General features: G+C 38.7%; 1 protein-coding gene across 3 annotated transcripts in view; it reads right to left on the bottom strand.

Moving 5' to 3' along the window:
- Nucleotides 1–11,366: 11,366 nt before the first annotated feature.
- LOC126088500 (SLIT-ROBO Rho GTPase-activating protein 1-like) overlaps nucleotides 11,367–21,523 on the bottom strand; it is a 703,657-nt gene continuing 693,500 nt past the window's right edge. For all 3 annotated transcript variants that reach the window (XM_049906639.1, XM_049906641.1, XM_049906642.1), the window contains exon 15: nucleotides 11,367–19,551. In XM_049906639.1, coding sequence (XP_049762596.1) covers nucleotides 18,781–19,551 — 771 coding nt within the window. In that variant the 3' untranslated portion in view covers nucleotides 11,367–18,780. The remainder of the gene's footprint in view (nucleotides 19,552–21,523) is intronic.

The following is a 21,523-nucleotide window of genomic DNA, read 5'->3' as shown; positions in this document are numbered from 1 at the left end:
TTCATTGCCACAGGGGGACACAGGAAAAGAAGGAGAGAAAAAGTGTGTAGGGTCAAGGAGTGAGCTAACAGGACTGAATCCTCTCGGAAATGTGGGCCTCGGGATCAGGATAAAATTGATAGTACCTCCAGTGTAACAGATAATGAAGGTAAGATAAATGTCATTAAGGATGTGTGTTTTTATAAAACACAAGGAAAACTTTTGAGTCTATGACCAAATTATGGATGATATACTGAAACAGTGGGTTAAGAAGACACCTGATGGACAAAGCAACATGCCAAATATGAGAAGTAAGTAGTGGAACCATGTTCTGTGGAATGATTTGCTGAGGAGTAAAAGTTTTTGTAATCTTATTGTACTGGGTCTTTACATGATGATTTAATAGAGTATGCCCATGTGTGGAAATGAGAGAAGTTAACTAGATAACCAGTAGCAGTAAGGACTAGTTATGTGAGAATTAGAATAAAAGATCCACTGATAAGAGAGGAGATGTGCATGAAATTGACGATTGTGAAATTTTTGTGGATTCTGTTGTGGAAAAACGATTGTACTAGTTTGTAAGTAATGACTTGGAAGAAATATGTTACTATAGGAGTATGAGTTCAGTGGATTGAACAGAGGAAATAATGTTTAAGGATTATAAGCATAGCTGATGGGTCATGTGGGTTAAACTAGACTGGAGTAGGAAAGAAACCAAAGCATTGTATACAATTGTTCAATAGTGTATGTATGTCAAGAGTTTTCCAAACACACCTTGAGAAAAATGGGGGAAGGGGTAGGGATATAGGAAAGAGAGGATATAGGAAAGAGAGGATATACAAAAGAGAGGATATACGAAAGAGAGGATATACGAAAGAGAGGATATAGTGTTGTACCATGAAATTATGTATAGGTGCAACCAAGTCAAAATTCAAACACTTTTCCTGGCAAAGCAAGAAGCAGAGAAAGTGGGTTACACCATAACAGCCGGGTGGAGTTTCAGCAAGGAGAGTCCGCAGACATTGCAGATATTACAGCGGTGAACCATATATGCTGGGCAGTCCAAGATACCAATGCAGCAAAACAACAACATAGGGAGAGAGGTGCCATCATTTTGGTGAATTGTGCACAATTAAATAAGAAAGTGTAAGTCAGACACAAGAGTAACTATTCAGTATACTGATGCTGCAAAATATAGCAGCCAGAACACTGGTAGCATAATGAACGCGGGCCAATCTTATATAAATATCACTCATTTCCAGTGGAACTACCTCAGGTCTGCAGCCAGACAGCCTGGAGGAGGGACCTACATTAGCCTGCCATCTGCACTTCTAGCTGTCTATGGAACTTCAAGTCCCACCCTGGGGACTTTGATGCTGTTAGTTGTAGTGCTGCCATCCATGTCGAGTCTGATCGGAAGGTCTTAGGTGCAATCAAACAACGACCTACTTGAGGGCCCTACTAAACTGCTGCAGCTTTCCATCTGAGAGTCTCTGGTTACATTCAGGGACTTGTAGCCACTGTTTCATCACTGTGGATGTGCACAGTCTAGGTTGCCCAACTGCTAGTCCTGCGGGCAGACTCTGCTGCCAATGGCTACCTTGTCTGTATGCAGACTTCAGCACAGTTATGTGTTCCTGGTCACCTACTTCCAAAGCAGCTAGGAGCTCTGGACAGTGTGGGCAATGCCATGTGCTAGCTCTGCAAAGCCAGCAGCCTTATGATTTCACTGGAGCTTACGCCACTGCATCTGCCCCTACCTGGGTCTTTGATCTACAATCTGGTCAGCACATACCTTAGCAGGGTCCTGCCGCTGGTGCCCCGTCAGCAGTGGCTGTCTGCAACATCATCACTTCATTTGTGTAGTGCCGGCCGGTGTGGCCGAGTGATTCTAGGCGCTTCAGTCTGGAACCGTGCGACCGCTATGGTCGCATGTTCGAATCCTGCCTCGGGCATGGATGTGTGTGATGTCCTTAGGTTAGTTAGGTTTAAGTAGTTCTAAGTTCTAGGGGAATGATGACCTCAGGTGTTAAGTCCCATAGTGCTCAGAGCCATTTGAACCATTTGTGTAGTGTTGAAAAATAAATGTTAAGTTCTTTAATATTGTTTTATTAATGCCCAACAACCATCAGATAGACATCCACAACCCAAATCACTATTCACGCATATCCTGAAGTGGTGGTCCACAGTATTCCCTTCTTGGCCTGCCCCCAACCACTATACAACATAATGGCCAATTAACCCAGCTGTCACAAAACTGTTATCTTAACCTGTGTACACATAAGCAAATTTGGAGTTACATCTATAACTCTTTTGTGAAGAACACAAGGTCACTTACGGACAAGGCATACCAATTATGCTTTATGTAACCCCACAGGAAGAAATATGGAGAGGTTATGCCCAGATATCACAATGATCACTTGGTTAGTCCATCAGATCCTATCCAACATTGGGGAAATGTTTGCACGGGAAGTCATGAACATTAAACTCCAGTGCAGTGATGCACTGTCCTGCGGGAAGATCACATTTGGCTGAAGGAGAAGCAGCTAAGGGACATAAAGTTTCTCAGGCATGTCCAATTTAACATTCCTGTTACTGTTTGCTTGATGAAGAAAAATGGCCCAAAACTATGCTGTCTTTCATTGACGCACACAATACATTCATCTTTTTGCTTTCTATGACATACACTCCTGGAAATGGAAAAAAGAACACATTGACACCGGTGTGTCAGACCCACCATACTTGCTCCGGACACTGCGAGAGGGCTGTACAAGCAATGATCACACGCACGGCACAGCGGACACACCAGGAACCGCGGTGTTGGCCGTCAATGGCGCTAGCTGCGCAGCATTTGTGCACCGCCGCCGTCAGTGTCAGCCAGTTTGCCGTGGCATACGGAGCTCCATCGCAGTCTTTAACACTGGTAGCATGCCACGACAGCATGGACGTGAACCGTATGTGCAGTTGACGGACTTTGAGCGAGGGCGTATAGTGGGCATGTGGGAGGCCGGGTGGACGTACCGCCGAATTGCTCAACACGTGGGGCGTGAGGTCTCCACAGTACATTGATGTTGTCGCCAGTGGTCGGCGGAAGGTGCACGTGCCCGTCGACCTGGGACCGGACCGCAGCGACGCACGGATGCACGCCAAGACCGTAGGATCCTACGCAGTGCCGTAGGGGACCGCACCGCCACTTCCCAGCAAATTAGGGACACTGTTGCTCCTGGGGTATCGGCGAGGACCATTCGCAACTGTCTCCATGAAGCTGGGCTACGGTCCCGCACACCGTTAGGCCGTCTTCCGCTCACGCCCCAACATCGTGCAGCCCGCCTCCAGTGGTGTCGCGACAGGCGTGAATGGAGGGACGAATGGAGATGTGTCGTCTTCAGCGATGAGAGTCGCTTCTGCCTTGGTGCCAATGATGGTCGTATGCGTGTTTGGCGCCGTGCAGGTGAGCGCCACAATCAGGACTGCATACGACCGAGGCACACAGGGCCAACACCCGGCATCATGGTGTGGGGAGCGATCTCCTACACTGGCCGTACACCACTGGTGATCGTCGAGGGGACACTGAATAGTGCACGGTACATCCAAACCGTCATCAAACCCATCGTTCTATCATTCCTAGACCGGCAAGGGAATTTGCTGTTCCAACAGGACAATGCACGTCCGCATGTCTCCCGTGCCACCCAACGTGCTCTAGAAGGTGTAAGTCAACTACCCTGGCCAGCAAGATCTCCGGATCTGTCCCCCATTGAGCATGTTTGGGACTGGATGAAGCGTCGTCTCACGCGGTCTGCACGTCCAGCACGAACGCTGGTCCAACTGAGGCGCCAGGTGGAAATGGCATGGCAAGCCGTTCCACAGGACTACATCCAGCATCTCTATGATCGTCTCCATGGGAGAATAGCAGCCTGCATTGCTGCGAAAGGTGGATATACACTGTACTAGTGCCGACCATACAGTGAGACCTTCACAGGTGGTGGTCCACATTGCTGTACACACCGGTATCTCTATTACCCAGTAGCACATCCTCTTGCATTGATACATGCCTGTATTCGTCGTGGCATACTGTCCACAAGTTCATTAAGGCACTCTTGGTTCAGATTGTCCCACTCCTCAATGGTGATGATCCCTCAGAGTGGTTGGTGGGTCACGTTGTCCATAAACAGCCCTTTTCAATCCATCCCAGGCATGTTCAATAAGGTTCATGTCTGGAGAACAAGCTGACCACTCTAGTCGAGTCATGTCATTATCCTGAAGAAAGTCATGTCACAAGACATGCACGATGGGGAAGCGAATTGTCATCCATGAAGACGAATGTCTCACCAATATGCTGCCAATATGGTTGCACTATTGGCCAGAGGATGGCATTCACATGTTGTACAGCCGTTACGGCACCTTCCATGACCACCAGCGCTGTATGTCGGCCCCACATAATGCCACCCCAAAACGGCAGGGAACCTCCACCTTGTTGCACTTGCTGGACAGTGTGTGTAAGGCATTCAGCCTGACCGGGTTGTCTCCAAACATGTCTCAGACAATTGTCTGGTTGAAAGTGTGGTTGCAAAGATGGACCTCACCATGGATATCGGGAGTGAAGTTGCGCATCATGCAGCCTATTGCACAGTTTGAGTCATAACACGACGTCCTGTGCCTGCACGAAAAGCATTATTCAACATGGTGGCGTTGCTGTCAGGGTTCCTCCGAGCCCTAATCATAGGTAGCGGTCATCCACTGCAGTAGTAGCCCCTGGGCGGCCTGAATGAGGCTTGTCATCGACAGTTCCTGTCTCTCTGTATCTCCACCATGTGCGAACAACATAGATTTGGTTCACTCCGAGATGCCTGGACACTTCCCTTGTTATAACCCTTCCTGGCACAAAGTAACAATGTGTACGCGATCGAACTGCAGTGTTGACCATCTAGGCATGATTGAACTACAGATAACACAAGCCACGTACCTTCTTTCTGGTGTAATGACTGGAACTGATTGGCTGTCAGAGCCCCTACATCTAATAGGCGCTGCTCATGCATGGTTGTTTACATATTTGGGTGGGTTTAGTGACATCTCTGAACAATCAAAGGGACTGAGTCTGTGATATGATATCCACAGTCAACATCTATATTCAAGAGTCCTGGGAATCAGGGTATGCAAAACTTTTTTGGATGTGTGTAATTGCTTCATTTCTCATTGTTAAACTAAGTTGATGTCCATAGCAGCGACTGAAATATGCATTATTACAAACTGCATTGTTTCTTGCTTGAACTACCGCTTTCACGACATTTGCATCATCAATAAATATCTGAGCTATCGGTTTTTGTCCATTTTCTTGAAGGATTATGTCCTATTATTCTGAAATATGTTTTGATTTGCCATCTGCAGTTTGATTTTCTAGAATAAAGAATCCCCAAAAACACTGAAATATTTCTCCATTCAGTACATACCATACACCAAGAACCATTTAATTGTGTTCTGAAACATCTGTTGTGTCATCAGCCATGAGATCTACAAAGGAAGCCTTTCTAATTTCATCCTTACCTTCTTTGTAGAGGGCAGCCAAGTATCTCATTCTGAATTGTCTTAAAAACACTTTTGAAGACTATGCTGGATTCTAAATGATTCTTCAAATCTAAATCTAATCCAGACATAAAAATTACTAATCCTTTAAATATCCCTCGATTTACTGAATCATCATTTTCATCATGTCCACTTACGGGAGTTACAAAGTTTCCATAAAATAATGCAGTCTATTATTTTGGCAAAATTTCACAGTTCTTTTTAACCTTTATATTACACTCATTGATTGAGAGTCTGTAGGCCTCACTAATTTTCTCCTTAATATTAATGGTTCCTAAAAGTGACAGTGAAACTACATAATCAACAAGCTTCTTTGACTTCTTATACTTTTCAGTTTTATCTTTCATTTTGTTTATATTTAGCTGTAACTTTCTCATACAGACAGTTGAGTAAACGTAAGCTGTTGAAGTTCACTTATTCACAGAAAGTATTTCTTGGGTATGAAGGACCATAGTTAAGGTTTTCTGTAAAGTAAAAGAACAAAAAAAGATTAAAATAGAATAGCTGGAAGCAAGATAGTAGTCTAATTCCACATTTTATATCTATCATTCACGAGCATGGGACACGATTGAGCCAACATATGCAGAGAAAAAAAAAAAGAGAGAGAGAGAGAACAACACGAGGAACTGTGGAAAAGACAGTACTCCCTCTCCCTTCCAGCCTCCGGTGCAGTTCTCTGTGTGTGCATGACCACAACACACAAACACTATGTGCCGGGACTAAAGAATTAAAGTAAAAGGCTCATTATATTAAATGTTAACAATGGTATAAAGTGGGTGCTGCAGTCCCACAGTGCCTACATGTGAGCCGCCACTGGTCAAGCTGTAATTGGGCTTTCTAGTGTATAAATGTCAACTGACAACTGTTGATTCTACTGTTTTAGTCATCCAACTAAGAAATGCAGTATGTGTGCTATGGCTACTGTAAATTCTTTGATGTTCTCAGTAATCAGACAATTACTTGCAATGATTTGGGGTTTCTATTCTTTTTCAAGAGTTACTGCTTTCCATTCAAGAGTTACTGCTCTCCATGCTGGCTTGTGCAGGAAACTTTACAGCTATCTGCATATTGCCCTCCTAAGAACATTTCTACATTTTCTTTGGCCCAGACATTACCCTAATAGATCATACACTTACTGATGGAATAAAAGTTGTTTTTCCTTGCCCTCCAATCCTATATGATGACATTGCCTGAAAATCTTCTGCCAAATTTCTTCAATCATGAGAGCTATATGTCATCAGGAGACTCCTTGCAATAGGGGTGCAGGTCTTGGTAGGTCTGAGGGAAATTTGAAAAGATTTCTCTTTAGTTTCAACTCTCTGTGACTGGAGAAGAACAAACTACTTCCACACTGTTCAATGTCCAAGGTGCAACTCAACTTATACATAAATTGAATACATGATAGCAAGTGAAAATACTATAGATTTGAAGTTTTTGATCATATGTGGTTTACTATTTCTCTTTAAATTGTTTTATTTTTAAATTTTTTGTTCCAGTACTGCTTATCATTTGTTTACGACCTGTCCTGGTATTTTGCCTTTTGCAGTCATTTGGCAAAACTTTCTTTTTTAATTTTATCTGATACCCTGAACTATAATCACTTACAAGAGAAGTTCAATAGGTAATACAACACTTTTTTTAAAGCGGGTTGGTTTTAATCAAGATTCCAATACACAATATTAATCCCCACTCTTTTGGCTACAAAATCCTATTTTTCAACATCATTTCCATTAAATGCAACTGCCTGCATGATATCACTCTACTTGTCCATGTCAAAGCCAATGTCTTACTGCATCAATAAGCTCCCCATCATCCACATACTGCTTCACATGGAGTTGGGTCAAACAGATGCAAGTTGGAAGGTGTGAGGTCTGGGCTGTAGGGTGGATGAGGAAGAACAGTCCAATGAAGTTTTGCAAGTTCCTCTTGGGTGCCCAGACTTGTGTGAGTCCTTGCCTTGTCATGGAGAAGGAAAGTTCATTTGCATTTATGTGGCTTCAACAAACTGAAGTTGTTTCTTCAGTTTCCTGAGGGTAGCACAATGTACCTACAAGTTGATTTTTGCACCATAAGGGAGGACATCATACAGAATAATCCCTTCAGGGTCCCAGAAGACCATCACCATGATTCTACTGGTTGAGGACGTGGTTTTGAACTTTTTCTTTGGAGGTGAAATGCTGTGGCACCACTCCAAGAACTGTCATTTTGTTTCCAGTTACATTGCTCTTTATTGTCTTCTGTTAGGCGGAAAGGAATCCAAAGGGGAAACCTTTGAGTACTCCAACTGGTAACCAAGTGTGTGTGCACTAACAACACAGATGTCCAGTTGCACAGCAATGTGTTTGTGATCCATCGATCACCGCAAATGAGTGTGTCCACACGTTCCAACTTTACATGAGTCACAGCTGCATGTGAACAGCTGGCATGCGGGAGATCGAACAGGTTTCCATGACCCTGCTGCGATGATGACAGATGCCTCGCCATAACTCACCATGATTTTGTTCAATGCTAGGTCTCCGTCGACTACTGCAAGTGCGTATGAATATCTATGAGGCTGTGGGTTTCTGCCAAACTACTCAATGACTACTCTCTGCTTGGAACACAGCACCATTACAGACACAATTTTGAAGGCTACATATAGTGGAACTTCAAAAACCTATAGGGGCTTAAGTGGGAATATTCCACTATGTCCCACAACAAATTCCACATTTTTCAACTGAAACTTGCCAAGAAAAAAAGTACTGCATTAGTTTTTTGAATTTTTTAGTATAACAACTGTTAAAACCAATATGTTAAATTTCATCTGCACTTCTGACATGGATGCAGTTTAACCGTGGGGACTAAGTTTGAGTGAAATAGTGAGTTCCTGTAATTATAGGTTCACAATGTGAACAGTGTTCAAAACAATTTGAGTGTGTGGTTGGATGAAATGTCCTGAAGCCATAGCCTGGCTTAAAGAGATAAACTTCTGTTTTAAACATTATTTCACTCCACAGCCAATTGTTTTAACAGCAAGTATATCCAAATTATCTTTTTAGGTGTGACTTATCATCTGAGGATCCATGTGTACTGAGAACTTCCATGTTGCATTGAGCATCCAGCAGCTTGATTTCCTATGTCATAGTGACAAGATCTTGCAAAGTGCCAACACAGGCTACTACACATTCTGCACAATGCCATTAACCTACCCTGTATATAGCACAGATATTTTGTTAGCGAGTGATTTTGATCATTATTCAAATTGTTTCCAATTTTCACGTCACTCCCAATCTGCACTGAAATTTTGCTTTAGTTCACCAGATTACTGTTTCTTTAAAACCCCTCATATTTGACTGTTAACACCAGTAGTCTCTGGTTGTATGGCTGTTGCATACACTAGTTCTCTCACACTGCTCTATTTCTAAAAAGACTTCCCAGCAATAACTGTGTGTATAAAAAGACATTTCCTTTTACAGGCCAGTTACAAGAAAGAAGCAGAGGATACAATAAAAAAGAAGTTGAAAGAATTAATTGGCAGTGATGGAAACATAATGTAAAAAGCCATAGTGTGTATCATTACACTGAGTTCACTATAAAATTTACATAGCTAGAAATATAGAAATCTGTTTTGTTTTTAGTGTTACCATGAAGATAATGTATTCTAAATCTATTTCATAAACTTCACTGCACAATGTGGGGGGGGGGGGGGGCAAACACACAATTAAAAAGACTATATATGCCATATAGATGTAAACAATGGACCTCATATTGTAACGTGTAAGTCCACAATAAAACAACATATCCATTACTGTTTTTTTTTAGTATTCAAAACTGAGATAGTTCCTTTAAAAGCATGTGCCCAATTGCCTTCCACATCTTTCCAGTCTGAACTTGTGTTCCATCCCTAATGAGTGCACTGTCAATGGGATGTTAAAGTGTAATCTTCCTTTTACTTTCCATATTAACCCTTCTTTTTCATTAGAGACTGTTTCACAATCATAAAATAATATATACTGTCAGTTCTTCAGCAAAAATAGTAATTCTTTTGAAAATGAGAACAAATTAGCAATGAATTGGAAACAAAATATACATGGATATTAATTTATTAATAAAGATAGGTCTGCAAACAATTATATAAATATTATTATCATTATTAAAATTATTTTAATTTAGTATTTCAAATCTGAATGTAAAATCAGATAACAAATTATTATGTATATTAAAAAAACACTTGTTCTTACCAAAAGGCAACAAGGCAATAGTTGAGGCTTTGTTAGTTTGTTTAATTATGTTATGCTCATCAGCATCTGACAACATGAGGTAGGTAGAAGAATGAAACGTATTGTCCCTTTCCAAATGTTTGTTATATGCATAGGAGCAAGATGCTACTCTTTTCAGTTTCAGCATAAATTTTTGTTTGGAGCGTATGATTTTGGCAATGGTGATCTTCTAATGAAACTTCCGTATGACAGAAGATTTTATAGTTTTGGAACCTAGCAGGTTGAATTCTTACAAGTGACTAGTAAGCTTCACAGAAGACTTCACAGCTGGTCTGGTCCTTTATTCTTTTTGCTTCTCTCCTTTTCCACTCCCCGCCCCAGCCTTTTCCTTACCCCCACCACCTAGTTTGCTTCTCCAACCATGCTCGCAGTCTGGCCTTGACTGATAGAGACTCTGTGTGTGTGTGTGTGTGTGTGTGTGTGTGTGTGTGTGTGTGTGTGTGTGTGTTTGCTCAATACTGACGATGGGGGCCTACCTGTGACTCAGCATCTCTGCTATATGTTGATTAACAACTATACTGTTCATAACATTATCATTATTCCATACTGGGTTTTTCATTATATATATGTTTATAGGTTGCTCTACATTTTTGACTTATGTAGTTTTGTTCTGCAGCTGCCTTACTAATTTTAGTCCAGGTGCTCATCAATTCTCCCTAAACATGTTCAGTACAAAACAACTACAGTGATGAAACTTCCTGGCAGATTAAAACTGTGTGCCCGACCGAGACTCGAACTCGGGACCTTTGCCTTTCGCGGGCAAGGTTCGCAGGAGAGCTTCTGTAAAGTTTGGAAGGTAGGAGATGAGGTACTGGCAGAAGTAAAGCTGTGAGTACCGGGCGTGAGTCGTGCTTCGGTAGCTCAGTTGGTAGAGCACTTGCCCGCGAAAGGCAAAGGTCCCGAGTTCGAGTCTCGGTCGGGCACACAGTTTTAATCTGCCAGGAAGTTTCATATCAGCGCACACTCCGCTGCAGAGTGAAAACCTCATTCTGTGAACTACAGTGATATGGGACAAGTTAGAACACTAAACACACGGTGTGGCTCGAGCAGGAACATGTACAACCCAGAACTTACTTCCAGATGCTTTAAAAAATGTTAGAGAAATATAAAAATAAATAGATAACATAGTTCTATTACAAAATCCACAAATGAAAGACATAATAATATGAGACAGAGAGAAACATAGTGCTGAAAACTAACATAAAATAGTGCAATGTGAGAAGATCAATGACAGAAATAAATATTCACTGTTATGTGTGTGAAATGTCTTATTTCAAACATTGGAACTGAATAACTAGATAAAAGGCAAATATAGGCATTCCTGTTATTTCACAGGCCCCATATTCACCTGATCTGAGACCTTGTGACCTTTTTCTCTTCCTGGAATTGAAAAAAAAGTCTTAACAAAGACATCGTTTTGCAGTTTTGGAGAACACTCAAAATAAAGTGACTGACAAGTTAAAGGACCTAACAGTTGAAGCTTTCCAGCACCGATACCAAGATTGCGAACAAATAACCCCCACACACACACACACACACACACCTTGTATCGCCTTAAAGTAAAAAATTGACAGCAATTCTGCCTCAATTTTTTGTTAAATTATCTCAAGTGAATTTTCCTTTTGGTACATGTAGTTCCCACTATCTTTTGTCAATATCCACATCATTCAAGTACAGTTACACAGCTTTTCTTGAGCTTACAGGTACAATAGAGGATGGAAAAACAAACTGGCATTCAACTTCAGATTAGTTTATTACATACTTACAGCTTGAACTCTGAAGTAGTATACATATCCAAATGCTACAGTTAGTTGTATAAACAAAGGACAGCTGCCCGAATAATGGCAACATTAAAAATACATAATATAAAACACATTCCATCATTCCTCTACAATGAATAATACTGAACTTGGAAGCTGATTCCATCAGTTACACAATTACAATTGTCCAAAATATTCATTGATTATAATTTATATTAACTTTGGTGTTATGTTCCCTTATTAACATTGGTACAATGATATACACACATTACAAAAGTCTAAAAAGGCAAATATTTAAAAAATACAAGTTTCGTTGAATGTTGGAGGGTATACGTAAATGAAGCATCTACAGCATACTTTGGATTAGTTCTAACTTAAATACATACTATATTACAGGCTTTCCAGTCATGTAGGGAAAAAAGTCAGCATACAAAACAAATTTGTATATAATTTGACATATAAATGTTTCCTTCTGATCACGACTATGAAACATTCTGTAATTCTCCACCTGGATAGTAAAGCAAATCTGTATGCAGATATAAAATCCTGTAGGTATTTCAGATCTTTGATTTTGAGTCTTTACTAGTAGTATCAATACAGTAATAACAAAATCTATTAAAGGTAGAATGAACTAAACTCTGAAAGTATTTATCTGTCATTGTTCGGCCCCTGACATCCCAAATTCATTATTTCTTGAAACATATCTATATGAAGTAGCGTGAAATTTCCTCTTACTTGCTCCACACTCCAGCCATAATTTTACATAAACTTAAAAAAAGAAAAATAAAAATGGTGTTTACTTTAAATAGACAACATGTAAGTTGTTTTGGGGGGTGGACATAAAAAACTTAAAAAACTTGCTTTTAGTTACTATCCAATACTTTTGTCAATTGAGCAGTTGAACCAATTGCAAAATTTGTGAATAGTATTTCCCATAGTACTGAACAGATCTTCTGAAAAACAGATCAGTGATATGGAACTCTGTAATTACAATAAAATAGTTTATAGAATTAAGTTTGGCCTTATGTTAAAAAGGTGAAGAGTTGGGTCATTAGTTCTGTAAAGTACTACGTTCACTAGTTACAAAATGTGCTAGTTATGGAGGCCAACTGTGCAATACCTGTCATCATCACCAATGGTGTCTGAATTGGCTGAAGTCAATGCAGCCAAATTACTGTCTTTAACAAGATAACAGTAACTACCTAATATGTTGCACAGCCAAGTATCAAAAAGTGTTCTAGGTGTCTGAACATTATTGTTCTCCTTGTCCTCTACTGGTGTTTAAGCCCACTGCTAATCTTCTGCCGGGGCCTAATCTGACAGTCACAGCCATACCAGGAAGGAAACTTCAACAGCAGAGCCAAATTGTCAGGAAAAAGCAACAAGAGCAATGACATAATACAAAAACATAGAAAATTTTACAGTAATTAACAACAATTGTTAAACCATTTTTACAAGATTTACTAAAAATCTATTACAAAAAGAATCAAATGTCCTTTACATCATTGCATTCCTTTACTTACGAAGAGCTGGAAAGTAAGGAGGGCCCTGTAAATACTAGGGGCAACTATTAGCTTGAAACTTAAACATTCATTCCTTCGAGAGGAAGGAGGCATTGGTTGTGGGGTGATGGAAAGGAGACCCCAGACTGAGAGAGCCCAACAGTCATAACAATAAGAGAGACTAAGAAGAAGGGAAGACATCAGAAAAAGTGGGGGGGGGGGGGGGGGGGGGGGTTGAAGAGAAACACAGTGCCACCTTCAGTTTAGAAATGATAGAAGGAACACAGTGAAAAGTAAAGCTGGCTTAAAGAAGAAGAAAAATGAAAAGTGGAATGCATAATGCAATTAGGAACTTAGTGGAAAGGAAACAGAAAGAGAGACAAAAAGGGAGGGAAAAGCGGGATGGTTGAGAAAATGGTGATAAAATTGAACTGAGTAAATTATTAAATTCTGAGGTAAGTCCTTTCCTTAGTCGGTTCCAAATGCACTGGTAATTACATGAATTCAATTTAAATAACTCCCCCCCCCCCCCCCCCCCCCAATTTTTCATAATGTACCCACACTGACCACGTCAGTGGGCCCTCCATACATATTGCTTCTTGCCAAAATCTTTATTTCTGTGTTGATGTCTATTACATCATCACATTATTCAGAGCACCGTATAAATCAGCAGAACAGAAGTGTAACTAATATGTTGCAGGCCACAAGTTTCCTTCATATCACACACAGCAACTACCGTGAACATTATACAGCATTTATTCAGTTGTTACCCTGTAATGGTTTAAGCATGAATCTCTATTTCACTGAATATTTTACGTCAAGCAATCATCTCACCATTAAATGTTATTTAACTGAAGATACAATAACACCAAAATTTATCAGCTTATTACCACTGTGTATATCAAGTTACAATACTCTGTTGTAGGAATAAACATGTATCACCTGAAAATTCTGCAACAATGAAAGATTTAAGTTATGCATAATAAAGTATAGGATCTTCGCATTGTGAGCAAAAACACTAGCAGAAATTTCAAGAGTGTTTCAACAATCTTTAAAGATATTTTCTGTTATGACATAAAGTGTGATTATTACATTCAGTCAATTTGGTTACTGATATAAGCTCTAAGCTTTTTGACTAGTTCTGGTAATTGTACACATTATAGCCATACGACAGTGGCCTCTATTTATGTACATGCCAACTGCAACCAAAATGGGTGTTTTTCTTCTTAATGAACTTGACATAATAAACCAAATATTTTGGAAAGGTATAAAGGCTGCACTCGGTGATACATGAGAAGTGACACAGGTTATAAAACACACTTATAAAAAAAAAATGAAATTTACTTCCTGAGGTCAGGGAGTGACACACATACAACTGCAGAAGAATAATCTTTTCATCTCAAAGTAGTCTGTGATCCACCATGTAAAATACCCTTCCCAACAGAGCTTGATTATTTTTTCTCTCTGTCGGAAGCAATTCATATGCTGACAAGTGAATTATCAACACTGCCTTCCTTGGTCAGGCAAGTCAGAATGTGTATGTTTTAATGGCTTTGGCATAAGATGTAACAATTTAAAGAGATATTAAGTGTTAATGAACCATGACTGTTTCAAAAATATGGAAAAGTTTTTTGGAGACTCCTACCAGTCACAAATTTTTGTCAGCTGCCACAATTATGTAATAAAGCAACTTCTTTCAAGGTAAAACCTCATCTTTATGCTACAGTGACAATACGAAAAACAGTTAACACAAATAAACATAGGTATTAAAGTTTTAGAGTTGATTGCATTGATGTGTTTTAAGTTCCTTTGCAAGTTGATAAACTGTACTTAACAAGTTCTATGGAGGCATGGAAGTAACTGAACATGCCACTAGGAGACGGCCATTTCATATGAACATAGATGGCCACAGCGAATGCCAAGACTGAAGACCAACTTTAATATCTAGTCAACAAAAATATTTGTGACTGGTAATGGTCTCTCAAAAATCTTTTCAGATGTAACAATATATCAAATCTCTAGTCACCTTTTACAGTATCCTTTGTATTAGTTGGGTTACTGCAAAACAATGTTTCAGTGAACAGAATTTATATAGGTTGGAAATAATTTGGCAGACAATAATGTTGTAGACTTTTAAGATGGGTTGTCCAAATTCCCTGTAAACCTATGTCTTTGTATCAAACTGAGGAAAGGGTACAGCAGACAGAATGAGTCACTTAGATTTCAATAACACATTTGCAAGGAAAATCTCTGAAATGATATGAAGTAATCCATTTTCAAAAATCTGATCGGTGCCAACAAATTATCAGTTGACAAAAATCTTTGTCTTTCAGAAGTAAGTAGAAAAGGGAGAACCTTATTTCAACATAATATTTTGATGATGATCTATAAAAAGACTAGACAGGGAAAAAATCCTGGAGAGACATACTATTACCAAACAATAATAAGGCTGGTCTGTGAACAGAAAGCTATTTTGGAAGTTCTTTTAATTTTTTCTTATCATGGTAATTTAAAAACAGTAACATAAAATATTCATATCTTCTTTAAGGTCCTAAATACATTCTTAATGTGTTTTCCTTCTACAACAAAAACTATGTTTCAAGTCTCTCAGGAACATATGCTGGAAACTAATAAATGAAATGGCAAGCAGTCTCCATTGAATGTGAACTCTGTCTGTCACTAAGTGACAAAGGCTACTCTACCCATAATATGATGGGTCTGTGTTCTTGTTATTATTTATCTCTCTCTTCCTCTATTACAAAAATTGATTCGGGTTCAGAGTGGCAGATATTTATGTTTCCATCATAGTGGCACATCTCACCTGTAGATGTTTAATGGCCTTACTGCTGGCCCCATTACAGTTCTATTTATATACCAAACAATTTTCTCTCTCTTCTATGACCCCAAGCTAACAATATTAATAACTGACACTGCAGCTCCTAACAGAAGTGGCTTTGTACTATCATCTGATAGTATACTAACTCTTCCTAGAACCTTTCCGAGTACACAGTCCTATGAAGTAAGCTACCTCTTGGACTCATGGGTATTATTAAGTGGTAACATGCAAATACATTTTATGATAGAAGAGAAAATGGTAATATGTTACATATTTTTGACCATGTTCTGTTCCTAACAGGAGTTGGATAACACAGAAATAAGAAACTGTTCACATATATTTAGATGTATACATATTCCTCCAGCAATTGTAATACAAGTTGCATACTGTATGAATTCCCTGCATATAAAATCTTTCAGTGGAAACCATGTATCACACCATACACACACAAAAATAGCAGCTTAAAGTAATGTGAAATCCCTTCAGAATCTAGTTCATTTCACATCTAATCTCATATTGCTGTTGAGTCCATAGAGAAAGATTTGCATACTTAGAAACAGATTATTGTACAGTTATATTTGAGTATAAATTAGGTGACAAAGTAATTCATATAACAATATTGTTAACAATTCACTCATTCACAATTAAACTTAACCAATGAAAGATTTTGGGGATAAATGTGTTTTTTAATCTCTGGTAACTACTACTTAAATAATAAAAAGAAAAAAGAAAGAAAAAAATATATGGTGTGTCTCTGCACTCACCAAATAAAGTTTTAAGGAATTTTCAAATGTTTTCTGGAACAAAAATTCATAATTTGGCAATAAGACAAATCATGGAAATATTTTATATCAGCACTGAACTTCTTCCACAGTGGTTGCAGTAACATCTTTTTACAAGTAACAGAAAAAACTTATTCTACACAGAAATGTTAAGTATCACATGAAAGAATGGGTATAAGCAGAATTTACATAAATGACTCAATTTTTTTTACATCATATTCAAGTATTACTGAGTACATGAATAATCTCTCCAAGTAAAGAACAAGAGCAATTATCACATTTACAATAGGAGAATAGTGTTACCAGAATCAAATGTCTGTATTTTAACAAAATCATGCAAATGTTCATATCACTGACTGAAATTTACAGCAAAATATTTAATTGTGATACACTTGAGCAGTTATCTGTAAGGTAAGAGGGGCTCAACTTAGGCCTCATGATCTTAGGCGATTTTTGTACATAATACTGATAAAAACTGAACTAGAGGTTGGATCATTTCATTTAACAAAAGCCAGTTCAATGGAACTACAAAGTTGTGACTATCTTCATAAACATGCAAAAATACATCACATATCATCAACTCTACACTTATTGTAAAATCAGACAATTTTAATAGTACCATTCTGTCAGTTCATAGTAGATAGCTTATGTCATTCTATCTAATGTGACACAAACACACACACACACACACACACACACACACACACACACACACACACACACACACACACAAACAGATAACAGTGTCAATAGAAAACCTACATTTATGCTACAATCAGCACATACATTATTGTACACAGTTATGTGAATATATTTATTACAAAGTTCAGTCTTTTAAAATAACTCTAATATAACAAAATGATAGTTATCAAACAACATCAAGCATGAGACACATTTTGTTCAATACAAAACACAAATATCGAATTTCGCCCACCAACAAGGACAGAAATGTTGGAAAAAATTCATTAATTAGTAAGAAAGAAAGATCAAGAAAGCTACATTCTGTTGTAAAATCTAGAATAGCAAGAAGCTCTGTGTGAGATGAAAAATATGTTGATACAAGAATTTAAACGAATGAGTGATCAAATTTTCTGAGAGAGGTTTTCACCAATGACAGTTCACAATATGCCCATACTGAAGAACTACTGATGATATCCATTACATACTTTTCATTCATAATATAATGTTAACAACTGCTTTGAAGTACTGTACGTACTATTACAAATAGTGGATACGAACAGCTTACAATTTTGTTACAACAGCTTACAATTTTGTTACAACAGCCAAGCACAATGTGACACATTTATATTTGTGACAGAGAAATTTATGGCACCTTGAAAGTAAAAGTTCTCTTATTATCACGAAGAGGATCAGAAACAAAATGAGAAAAGCAAGAGTACCAAAAAATATGAATTAGATTAATGCTACACAGAATAGTAAGAATAAGAAATAGTAACACTAAAGTTAAAAGTTACTTTCCTTTCCTTTGTACATATGACAGGGATGCCTATGATGAAAAGTACTAATGGCAGAGAATACAAATAAACTCATAGTTAGACAGCAATAAGGAAGTTATAAAAGCTTATGAAAGGGATTGCTTTATGAAGAGCCATACATCAAAAATTCAGCACAATACTAGCACAGCCACATCACTAACATTACACACATTAAGGATAAAAAATATCTTGATGTAACAAACATCTTTACTGCCACAAAATGTTAAATAACCTCTGCAATCCTTTTATTTTTATTCAGACTAACAGAGGATGATATATATATATATATGTATATATATATACTATCATAAATGTCACTACTATATTACTTTAGCAAGGAGGGAGTACCAGGCACCACCAATTGGCAAGGCCACCATGACACACTGCAAAGTACATATATGTTGAGTATTGTCTGTACATGGCCATAACTGCAGCTGTGGATCCAAGTTCACAAAGCAAGAGTTTTATTTTTTGAAAAGAAATCTGAAGGTACATCTTTACTGTATCTTGAGGATGACTATAATATAATTCCTGTATTAGTGCAAACAATTTAGCACCAATTCAACTGACTGTAACTACAGCCTCTTCAGTCAGCTGCATGTTGTTCCTGAGAGGTAGGCCTATCCTTACGAATGGGTTCTGGTGAGGGTTGAACTGGTGCTGCTGGCAGAACTGGCTTTCTCAAGACTTGTGGCTTGACTTTTACCTGAGGCTTTGATGGTGGTGGTGCAGGCTTGGTTGCAGGAGACACAGCCTGACGTGCACGTTGTGTCTGTGTCTGTGCATCTGTTTGTTGCTGGGTACCAGCTGCAGGACACGCAGATGCCACACTACTGACCTTTGTGTTCTTTTTAAGTGTACACTGGTTCTGTTTGGCAAAACGCTCAGCAGCAGTGGTCATATCTGGACTTTCCGGTCCAGTACTTCGATTGCTTTCGTCGGGTGGCGACGGTGACTTGTCAGGCAAGTCCATCACGAGATCAGGGGTCTGTTTCTGTCGAAGTGTCGGTACGGGTGACGGTGACGGGACAGGTGAAGGAGCTTGGGTAGGCTTAGGTGTAAGTGAACAGGCAGAAGCCGCTTCAGCCCTGCGGCGCCAAATCTCGCGGCTCTGCGAAAAATTAACAACGGCTGGTGGGCTGAGGCTGGGAGCAACAGGAACTGATGGGCTGCTTGCTGCTAATGGGGCCTCCCGTGTTGCTCCACTGTCACTGGCACCAGCTTCCTCCATTTCTGGAGTCTGTATTACATTGGGAAGAGGTGACTGGCATTGCACATCAGCAGGGACCATCGTTTCTGTACTTTCTTCTTCAGGGGCCTGAGGTTCTTCTGCTGCTGGAGTCACCTGGTTGACTATCTGCATCAGAAATAGAAATCATAAATAAATGACAACAATATTTAATCTGGTATTACACAGCTTGATAGGATATTTTCAAGAACAACACTCACAAAACTGACAAAGCAGCACATCCAATGTCACCTTAAGATATGTTTCTCTGTCCTGTGACCTGACTTTCAGCATAACAAGACATCTGCAAGTCACTACATGAAAGGCTTAACATTTTGTTTCCTTATTTCAACAAAGTTCAGTAACTTAATTTTATTAAGGAAGGCAACCAATTTGAAAGTTTGAAAAGAGGTTGTGTACACACAAACACCTCCCAGCAAGACTTACATCACATCACAGGTATATCTGGAAACAATATTATTCTACACAGTTCATATTACTCTACAGACCCAATGCAGACTTTTTAACACACAGACACAAAATATTTGTTAACACCACTACCGATGGGTTCATCAACAGCATGCAAATGTCACATTTTGGTGGTGATTTAAAAATTTGACATGGATATGCCCATTAATTTAAAATCGGATAATGAAAACACCAAACCTCATTTTTAAGTACTATTTCTGTTATCTCAATTTACAAAATCCATAATTTATCAAAAGTATCCTATGATTACAATTATTTTCAAAATGGTTATTCATTCAAGAAGAAAGCAAAAGAAAGGAGAATATTAAAAAGCCAACTACTGGCTTTTGTTGACAAAACTACATAATTAATCAACTGCATTATTTGCTGTAAGTGTTAAGTGTTACTGCAGGTTCCATGGGCTACACCAATGTGATGACAATTGAAAGCATAGTTAACTCAGTTAGTATCACCCAGCATATACTAGAAGGTTAAGCGGAGCATCTGGACAGAAATGCTACTTTCTGCTAACTCACCTTCTCATTGAGGATCAGCAGACATTTGTCAACTCCTCCTGGTGCTGTGATATAGGCCTTCATGTCTAGCAAATAAACTCAAAGATACTATATGCCTTATAACTTATTTAATAATTTAAATCATACAATACATATACTTAAAATGAATAACTTTCTGTAATTTGTGGACATTCATCAGTAGAAGTAAATCAGTTTTCTCCTATGCTGATTAAATCACAATTAATGAAAATAATTTTTAGAATTATCCTTTCTTTTTTCTTATAGAAAGACTGATACATATGACTTGTTCTAACTAAGCAATCAATGGCACAATGAACACCTACAAACACAGAAGGCAAACAATGAACTGATTAACACTAACAACCAAAACATCATGATCATGACACCTTGTGGTACAAGATTCTAATTTCGAAAAGCACATAAAATATAAACCTGAGTGCAGAGACAGAGCTCTATCAGACCAGATAGGTGAAATTTGCCTGCAATACGCCAGTACAGTTTACCTTGGTAATCACATTTTGTGTTGCATAACAAATCAAGGAATTTGCTCACTCATTATTGTACAACGGAAAAGTATATCTGAAATCATTTGGTGCAAACAAACTTGTCATAAGAGAGAAAATCTAATTTCAGAACAGTACAGCTGCTATGACTTTGAGCATGTATAACGGCTTTGACAGCTTTTACCTAGGAAGCAAGAATTTTTAACAGGGATGAATAGTGATATTTGACAAGCCTAATACATGTATGTTTATATTTCCCCACTGCAAATAAGAAGTGTGTCACCCAACAGCAACACACTAGCACACAGGCCAGTGAAGTGTACAACAGTAAAGCCTGAATTTCATGAATAAAAAGAAATGGGCTAAAGAAAACAGATATGGTAGTTGCCTAGACGAAAAGATAAGCTGACCTACAAGGAACAACATTCAGAAGACAGGATTGGAAGCTCTGAAGATTGCACAATTAATGGAATAAATTGCCCAACAGAAGTACTAATGAAAATAGAATATACAGAGCCAAGAAGAGGACACAGTTGTGAATAATAGTAAAGACTGTTCAGAAATTTTTAACAATTGTACATTTGTACTTCTATA

The sequence above is a fragment of the Schistocerca cancellata genome, chromosome 6 (assembly GCF_023864275.1).
Source record: "Schistocerca cancellata isolate TAMUIC-IGC-003103 chromosome 6, iqSchCanc2.1, whole genome shotgun sequence".
Lineage (NCBI taxonomy): Eukaryota > Metazoa > Arthropoda > Insecta > Orthoptera > Acrididae > Schistocerca > Schistocerca cancellata.
This window is presented reverse-complemented; position numbering and strand designations above follow the sequence as displayed.